At 26.3% G+C, this 9,805-nt stretch overlaps 2 protein-coding genes across 2 annotated transcripts in view; both read right to left on the bottom strand.

Moving 5' to 3' along the window:
* Positions 1-1,332: 1,332 nt before the first annotated feature.
* LOC101498451 (protein ENHANCED PSEUDOMONAS SUSCEPTIBILITY 1-like) lies at positions 1,333-2,688 on the bottom strand. Its single transcript, XM_004509070.3, has one exon. It carries the CDS (start codon positions 2,686-2,688, stop codon positions 1,333-1,335), a length of 1,356 nt encoding a protein of 451 aa, XP_004509127.1.
* Positions 2,689-7,612: 4,924 nt separating this feature from the next.
* Positions 7,613-9,805, bottom strand: part of LOC101497896 (filament-like plant protein 7) — a 6,051-nt gene continuing 3,858 nt past the window's right edge. The window contains exons 5-7 of the mRNA XM_073363475.1: positions 9,053-9,803; positions 8,885-8,942; positions 7,613-8,225 (exon numbers count right to left, since the gene is read on the bottom strand). Coding sequence (XP_073219576.1) covers positions 7,722-8,225; positions 8,885-8,942; positions 9,053-9,803 — 1,313 coding nt within the window. The 3' untranslated portion in view covers positions 7,613-7,721. The remainder of the gene's footprint in view (positions 8,226-8,884; positions 8,943-9,052; positions 9,804-9,805) is intronic.

The raw sequence follows: 9,805 nt of genomic DNA, 5'->3' as shown, positions 1-9,805 counted from the left end.
TTTTCAACAAAAATATATAAAGGAACGTGAATGGTTGATTTGGGTTGATGTGAATTTTGAAATATTTTGTTACACTAGTTTGTTTATAATTTAATAAAGTGTAGTAATAAGTTTTTATTGATGTTTGTTGACTCATTTTGACAAACATGTTCCTAATTTTCTCTAATAACTTATTCAAGTTCGTGTAACATGAAAAATCGTAAAATAAATTAATTAATGGAAATAAAATTTTCTCATCCCATCTAATGGGAATAAACTTAATTTTCCCATCTACCAAACAAAGAAAAATTAATTTCCAGGCAGGCTTAGATTATCAAGAATTATATGTGTATCTATAAAATAAACACCCCTTAGATCCAAAGATGCATTGCCATTATTTTCCGACAGGAAGTGGTGCCTCTCTCATTGTTCTTTATTTTCGATTATTGCTTTTATGGTATGGATGATTAAGGTTTGTGGTGATTGTGTTTATGCAAGGAAGGAGGTTATAACGATAATGGTTTCACGAGGGTTTGCAAAAGATGATGGATATGGTGATGTGTTTTGAAGTTGATCGACAATAATTTTATGTTGGCATATTTAGAGAGGTTTGATGTTGTCATTTCACATACAATTTGGTTAAATAATGATTATTACGATATTTTTATTCTTAGATTGTTGTAATATTAAACTACAAAATTTGTGAGTATTATTTTTCTAATTTTGGTGTTTTCTAAAATATATAACAGTTGTCGAAACTAGATATTGCAATTAATCATATTTCCATGAATCCGAACTCAACAAACATAACATTTCCCCTAGAACTAACTCATTAACCGAAACCTATCAAAAGATGAATTCGGCTCACGATCATTTCCATGGCAATGGCATCCAAAATATCATTATTGCTCGTGATGGTCCCATGAGAATCATTGATTAGATTCAACCACTAATGAGTGCCTTGAGATAAAATTCTGTTATCTTTGCCTTTTTACATTGATATTTAGACTAACATCACAAATTAGAGATACTTATTCCCATCACAAATTTAATATATAAAACATTTTATATAAACCTTTTCAAAAAGCCCAAACAAATTAAAGATAATTATCCATCACATAAAATAAAGAACTCACATTAACATAAACTAATTAAAAGACATACCTGCTTTTAAAATTTATTATATCAACGACGTTAAAACATCGATAGTCGTTCGATCGAAATTAAACGATCCATATTTAAACTTAATAACTTTAATTATAAAATTAAAATTAAATTCTTTATTTTTAAATTGTTTGATCTCAATTTAACGTCCCAATGTCTACGCGTGAATTCAACATTATATCCCAATTCTTACAAAACATGTATAAATTGAGGAAGATTTCCCATGGCCTCCAAAATATGATAAGAAAGACAAACTTCAACATCAATACTACCTTCTTCCAATCCACTAAAGAGAGTAATTGTTCCATCACTTCTATTCCCACCCCCACCTCTAACAGCAACAGGCTTACCCCAACCAAAGTCATTACCATAAACATCAAACCTTGGAGAACTACTAGTTGCCAAAGCCTTAACACTACTAAGTGCTCCACTCTGTAACAACACTGGATTTTTCACCCAACATTCATAGTTTCTTTTCACATTATCACCACAATGTGAACCTATCACTTTGTTCATCTCTAAAGCAACTTTTCCAAACCCTCCTTCAACCAATAACTCTTTTGCTTTCACTTTCACAACACCAACTTCCAATGCATTTCCAAAGTAATTCTCTGGCAAAGGTGGAACAGTTCTTCCTCTAACACCTATGGGTAAACTATACATGATTTCTTCTTCCGGATCGATATTCTGACAACGAATCATAGCTTGCCAAAGGTGAGTTAAAAGCGCTTGTAGCGAAGATATTTTGTTTGTATTAGCCTCTTCATTAGCTTTTGATTTGAGCTTTGCAATTTTCTCCTTTGTGAAATGGAAAATCCTCTCACGAGGTAACTCTGGTACAAAACCAGAGTTTTCAATTTCAATATTTTGTTTTTCGTCCTTTGCGAATGAAAATTTAATAGGAGTTTCAATTGTGCCATCGTAAAACCAACGATTAAGTGTCGGAAGTTTCGATGGTTGATGAAAACCACGTGAGATTTCAGCCCATGAATTGATGAAATGCCATAACGAGTTGCCATCAACAACAACATGATTGATTGAGACTCCAATGAAGATACCATCAACTAGCTCTGTGACTTGAATAGCTAGCAACGGTTTTGAAGTGCCTTCATAGTTTCTGACTTTATTGAGCGGAAAGAAAGAGTGGACAATAGAAGGAACATAGTTTGGTTTAAGAATGTCGGAGACACTTGTGTTTTGTGCTAATGCGTGAATGAATAGTGCACCAACGTTGTTGCAAAGGATAAAACATGAAGTTGTATTGTTGTTGTTGTTGTCATCTTCTTGGTGATGATTAATGATGAGACGACCAGTGAGAGATGGGAAGAAAGCAAGAGTTGAGGAAAGGGTGTTTTTGAGGTGGTTGATTTGGTTTAATGTGTCTTTTGTGTTTTGGGGATTGTGAAAGAGAAGACCTTTCTGGTCTATCTCAACAGGAAGACAAAAGAGATCCCATGGGGTCAAGTGGATTTTTTGAGTTGAGTTGGTGTTGATGTTACTTGGTGCTTGAATTGTGGTGGTGGATATGATTTCGATGGGTGCCATGATTGAAGACTCGGATATTCATGATGGAGGCAGAGGAACACTCTTATAGATACTTAAAATGTTTTGTCCTAATACTTCTAAAGAAGGTAATTCAAATCTTATAATTAACTTTTTTGACAACAAATTTTGATGATTCATTATTTACCTATTCTTTCATATTGATGGTCGTGTTTCACAAAAAAATTAAAATGAGTTTTTCTATTTTTAATTCGTAATATAATATTAATTTTTTTTAATTTTTTCTCTAGTTAATATTATATTTACCATTTTTCAGTTATTATAATTATAATTTACTATACATTTTTTATAATGGTGAAGCCAAGATATTCTGTAAGTATAATTTATTAAAACTAACTCTTTTTATTTATAGTATTTTTCTTAATAAGTAAAAACGAGTTTAAAAAGGTATATGTATCTAATTTCAAAGTTGGACCAATTGCATACACTTTTTAAAATTCATTTTTCTTTATATTTTAACGGTAAATGAAATATTAATTTGGTAAGAAAGTGGTTTACAGTTTTTTTACTATTATAAGAAGAAAAAAATTCAAATAAATATCACTAATAAGTATAATAAAAAATTAATTATTTTTAAATTATTTAATATTATTTTTTAATATATTATTTATTTAATTCAAAAATATTTAATGCAGATGGTTCATTGTTTGACAGTAAATAGAATACAATTAAGTAAATTTAATTTATATTTTATATGAAATATGAAGAAAAAAAATTATAATTAACTGAATTTCTTAATAATTATGAAATTAGTTTTTTTGTTTATATTAGTGATCGGGAGAGTAAAACACATCTACGTTAAATTTAACTCAACTACACCTTCCATCCTAAAACGAGTTAAAAATAATAATTATAAAATTAATCCATTTCCATTTTCATTGGAATGGTAATTAATTTTTTTCAAATGGATCATTTAATTAATAGTATAAACATCACTCTTATTTTACTATTTTCTATTTTATATTAATGGTAATAGTAAATACACTAATACTATTTATTTATATAAAAAAAAATATTGAGAAGTTTTTTATTTTAATAAAAAATTATAAGTTTCAGATACATTTATTATTTAAATGTCATTTATACCATTTTCTTTTTAGTAGAGATGCACTTAATTACTATTCATATAAGTTGATGCGAAAACATTTAATGTCAAAGTTACTTTAAGAAGAAAAAAAACTCAAAGCTAATACATTAAATGAGTCTCCGTAGTTGTGTCTTTTTTTGTATAAATTAATAAATTAGTATTTAAAATTATAAAAGTATGAAAATTAATTGAAATATTAAAATAAATATAATTTATTTATAATGGTATTTTTATTATTTACATATAATATGTATCGTATTTTTATTTATATTCTAACAAATTTAAAATTCATTTTTCTTTATATTTTAACGGTAAATGAAATATTAATTTGGTAAGAAAGTGGTTTACAGTTTTTTTACTATTATAAGAAGAAAAAAATTCAAATAAATATCACTAATAAGTATAATAAAAAATTAATTATTTTTAAATTATTTAATATTATTTTTTAATATATTATTTATTTAATTCAAAAATATTTAATGCAGATGGTTCATTGTTTGACAGTAAATAGAATACAATTAAGTAAATTTAATTTATATTTTATATGAAATATGAAGAAAAAAAATTATAATTAACTGGATTTCTTAATAATTATGAAATTAGTTTTTTTGTTTATATTAGTGATCGGGAGAGTAAAACACATCTACGTTAAATTTAACTCAACTACACCTTCCATCCTAAAACGAGTTAAAAATAATAATTATAAAATTAATCCATTTCCATTTTCATTGGAATGGTAATTAATTTTTTTCAAATGGATCATTTAATTAATAGTATAAACATCACTCTTATTTTACTATTTTCTATTTTATATTAATGGTAATAGTAAATACACTAATACTATTTATTTATATAAAAAAAAATATTGAGAAGTTTTTTATTTTAATAAAAAATTATAAGTTTCAGATACATTTATTATTTAAATGTCATTTATACCATTTTCTTTTTAGTAGAGATGCACTTAATTACTATTCATATAAGTTGATGCGAAAACATTTAATGTCAAAGTTACTTTAAGAAGAAAAAAAACTCAAAGCTAATACATTAAATGAGTCTCCGTAGTTGTGTCTTTTTTTGTATAAATTAATAAATTAGTATTTAAAATTATAAAAGTATGAAAATTAATTGAAATATTAAAATAAATATAATTTATTTATAATGGTATTTTTATTATTTACATATAATATGTATCGTATTTTTATTTATATTCTAACAAATAAAATATAATTATTTGGGTATTTATTATTATTATTTTTTAAATTAAATTTTTTATTTAGTAGTGTCAATAGATAGTTTTAAATATAAAATTATTTTATTATTTATTTAATTTTTAGTATTTTCTTTAAATTTTAAATTTAAAATATAATAAACTAATTTTAAAAAAATTAATATGTAATTGTTCACAATCGTAATTTTGTTATTTAAATATAATATATATTATATTATATCATGATAAGATGTGTATCAAAAACATGATAAAATAACGTTACATTAAAAAATAGAAATTTTGGTGTTGGAACTTATACCCTTACAAATCAATATTCTTATATTCTTTCAACTTTATGAGACGAATATATTTATTTCTACCATAAAAGAGGTTTGATTTACAAAAGTGTTCATATTAATCTAGTAGATTTTTTTTTTTGAGAAAATATTAATATATTAGTTAGTGAATTATTCTTCTACGTCTTATTTTTATTAATTATATATGTAAAATTAGTATATATTGATAGTGCATAATTTTTCTTTTTTCATTATATATATTTGCTCTCATTATATAAGTAAAGTTAATTAATTTCATATATTAGATTCTATAACTTTATTTTTCTTGCTTCTAATTATTATATATTAAAAATTAAAAAATATGTTATTATTTTAATTAATATCCAATGAAAACTGACTATTTTATTTTATCATCCTACTTTTTTATGCTTATTTTGAGAGTTAATTAGATAACATGAATAGTTTTTTTTGTTAGATGTCAGCGTAATTTTTTTTACATTAATACACTATTGCACTCTATATATTAATATATATCCATGTTCAATTTCAACTTATGAATCTTAATTATATCTTTTTAAATTTCCATTTATCTATTATTACTATTATTATAATATTTTACAAAGTAAAACTAATTCCACACACACATATATATATATATATATATATATATATCAACCAAAGAGTAATTTTATATTCGTCTAGTTGTTTCTTTTCTTTTCTTTTATGAGAATAATTATTACACCATATTAATAACTTTAAAAGTTATTTTTTTTAGAGGATCCATTTAATATATCTATTTTCAATTATCATAGTAAATTACTAACAATATAGACAATACACCAAAATTATCATTTTGGTGTAGTCTATTATTTTTTTATTACAAAAATTTTTCCTTTGTAATTTTTTTTTTAAATAAAAAAGTTAACAATCCTTAATTTTTAAAACTATTCTAAAAGCTACTTCATTTGAGTTATTCTTCTACTAGTTAATTTTTTCAATGTTTAATTTTTTTTTATGTGTTAAATATATTTTTAGTTTATCTAAATATATCATTTTTTATTTTTAGTTCCTCTTAAAAAATTCTTCAAACTTTGATCCTTCTAAATTTTTTGTTATCAATTTTAATTCCAACTTTTTTTTATAAAATTTCACATCGGATGTTTTAATTGACTTTTTTTATGATAAGTTATTGCTAAGACTTTAAAATATCATTAAATTAAGTTAACTATTTAATCTTGAACTTAACAATTTTATCTTTAATTTGAAGTTTAGATAAATTAATATATATTCAAGATTAAATAATTAAATTATTAAATTAATAATATTTTAAAATCTTATCAATGGTATGTATATAAAGTCACTTGAAACACAATGCGTGAACTTTTGTAAAAAAAACAAAGACTAAAATTAATAAAATAAAATTTAGAACGAGCAAAGTTTGAATGAACTTTTTAAATGGACTAAAAATAAAAATTGATATAATTAAAGAAATTAAAAACATATTTAATTTTTTTAAAATTAATTTTCTCATTGCAATTAAACAATATTCAATGACTTAAAAAATCCAATTAAAGATATATTAAAAAAAAATCTTAATAAAAATATACACGCTTTAGTTCAACAAAAAAAAACTCTGCGTGTCTGAATATACACTAATATTATATAAAGTTAACTCATTTCATATATAGATTATCCTATATGTCGATATAAGAATAATTTTAGTTTTTTATTCTTCTTTTATGATAATCATTACTACATTATAATAATCAATTAAAATGAAAATTATAATATTCATCATGAATATATTTTCTTTTTTATCTTAGAAGAAATGGTAATTATTAACTACCACTGTCCGAATTTGAACTCGAGACAAGACGTCCAATCTACAATATCGACATTCGTCAGTTGAGTTGGGACTTAAAGACAATTATAAATATATTCTATTAATTTATTTTCTGCTTTTAATTATTATATATCATTCTTTTAGTCATAATTGTTTTTATATATTTCTATCCAAAAAAGTTATATATCATTGATTATCAATGTTTCAATTTCAAAATTAGAATCTTGATTTATTTTTCAAATCACCATTTATCTGTTATTATTTACAAAGTACAATTAGTTCCATATTATATAATGTTAGTTTAGCTTCACTTGTAGGTTTTGTTTGATGTATATACGGAAACTTTGTTCATTTTGTAAGCAATTGAGTTCATTCTATTTTCTAGAAATGAGAATTAAGTTTTTCTCTCTGCAAGTGATCTTAGTTCATCATCTTGATACAAGTCGTATATATACAAGATCAAAACACACAAAAACACCAATCAAGTCCCTTCATTAAAAAATATAGGAAAGAAATACACTTTCCTTCTTTCAGTAAATACTGTATTGAACAACACTGCACTTTATTGTATGAATGAGCCTTTCAAGTGTTCAATGGAAGGGGAGTCTTCAAAGTGGAACTTTTCTTCTTTTTCCATAATAACTTCTTCCACAAACTTCCACTTCCCGGTTTCTTAGCTGGCACAATGGCCAAATCATTATCAGTAGTTCGGTCATCGTGAGCTTTAAATTCGTTCAAAGATAAAATCTTCTCCAAAGGTTCTATAATGCCTGGAATGGTGGGGAGATTGGAGTTGCGGTCATTTACTTTGGAAACCTTGGCTTTAGTATTGTCTTCAGATAGCATCTGGTCGAGTAGAGATCGATTCTTTGTTTTCATAACTTTCGGGGGAGTAGGGTTATGATTCATTTTTGTTGTCATGGTGGCGGTGGTGGTGGATGGGATATTGGTACGCTGCGCAGCAATGACATTGTCAAAAAGGGATGAATCCTTTGGTGGAGCCAATGCCCTCAGCTGCTTCCCAAGGTTAAAGATGGTTTCTTGACACTCAGCCAACTTTTCTGAAGCAGCTGTTATCTCCAAGTCCTGTAGGATTGATCAACATTCTTCAATACAATACCAACATGAATAAAACCAACTCATAATTCAATTAGATAGCATTAGAGTTATTAAACTTATTTATTTAGTCAATCATACACATTGAGATATGTAGTTCATTTTTTTCTCCTAACTTGTCTATTGCCACTCTCCAAATGCCAAACATGGCTTTGGGGCTCTATTTTCCCTTTTATGTCTTGTGTACAAGTAACATTAGTTTTATTTCTCCAACAAAGCATACAAATATCTTTCTGATAAGTTTATATTGCCTCCAATTAAAATTAGTTTGAAGCGCAAAATATCAAGTGATATCGAAGAACCAAGGCCAAGGATATGTTTATTTCCAACAAACTTTAGCCCCAAGGAACCAAATCATGGTGCAACAGTATCAGTGCCACACTTTGTATGTTTCAGATATTTATTTAACTGCTATATTGTTCAATGTTTTTACCTTGCTCCAAATTGGGATCCCTAATTAGTTACTTAGAAAACAAGTTAACTTAGTATAAATCTGAACACTATCATGACACAACTTTGTATTCAGCAGAATCATTTTTCATCTGGATTAAATATTCCAGAGTATAACTTAGGAACTAGTAATCTATTACTATGAGTCATTGAGAAAAAGGAATAGGAGATAAACTTACAGTTCGCAATGGCTTGTCTTTCTGGTCGATACCATGGTTTGAGCATTCCTTTGACATGCTGAGAACATTATTTGGATATGCAATAAATCCTCAATTAGAAATTAAAATCTAAATATATATATATATATATATATTGTTTTGAAACATATATTTAAAGATAGGTCATACCTTTCAAGCTGGAGCTGCAATTCAAGACATCTGGTCTCTAATTCTTCACAAGAATGATTTTTGTTCTCCAGTTCCACTTCTAATTCCAGAACCTTGAGACCGACCTCTTTTAATTCAGCCCCTTTATGCTGTGCATCAAGATCTGATTTCATCACTTTGTGTTTTTTCATTTGATCCTCAAGTATTTCATTGGATTCTTCTAAGGATTGTAACTCTAATCTCAAGCTGTCAATAGTTTTCTCTGATTCTCTAAGTTGATTCGTTAAGGACTCAATCTTATCAGTAGCTGATTGAAACCTCCCTTCCAATACTTCCTTTTGAGATTCAGCATGGATCAAATTTTCCTTAATACTTTTCAATTCTTCTTTCTCATAAGAATACATCTCTCGATTCTGAAGTTCGTGACCATCTGTAGTTACATGAGGCAAAGATGGCAACTTTTCTGTGGGAGAATGCAACTTATCTTCCTCTAAAAACTGACCTATCATCCCAAACTCTGCTTCACTTTCGCTTCGTGTCTCATCCCAATCAAATTGTTTCTTGATGTCCTCTCTCATAATAGAAACATCCTGAAGCGAAAAGCAGTGATTCATTATCCAATCCAACGCTGTTGTTAGTTCTTCGGCAAATTTTTCATTATCAACTTTGCCATTCAGTAAATCATAACACACATGTAGAAATTGCTGTAAAACATTACTGAGTTCAGATGTTTTCCACTGGAAAACACGAGCCATGTAGCCCATTGGCATTCCT

Source organism: Cicer arietinum, chromosome 7, assembly GCF_000331145.2.
Source record: "Cicer arietinum cultivar CDC Frontier isolate Library 1 chromosome 7, Cicar.CDCFrontier_v2.0, whole genome shotgun sequence".
In the NCBI taxonomy this organism is placed as follows: domain Eukaryota; kingdom Viridiplantae; phylum Streptophyta; class Magnoliopsida; order Fabales; family Fabaceae; genus Cicer; species Cicer arietinum.
Note: the sequence above shows the minus strand (reverse complement) of the source record. Positions and strands in the feature narration are given on the sequence as shown.

Bases quoted from the DNA above. Each gene is read 5' to 3' on its own strand.
- LOC101498451 (XM_004509070.3), bottom strand. From the start codon at position 2,688: ATGGCACCCATCGAAATCATATCCACCACCACAATTCAAGCACCAAGT.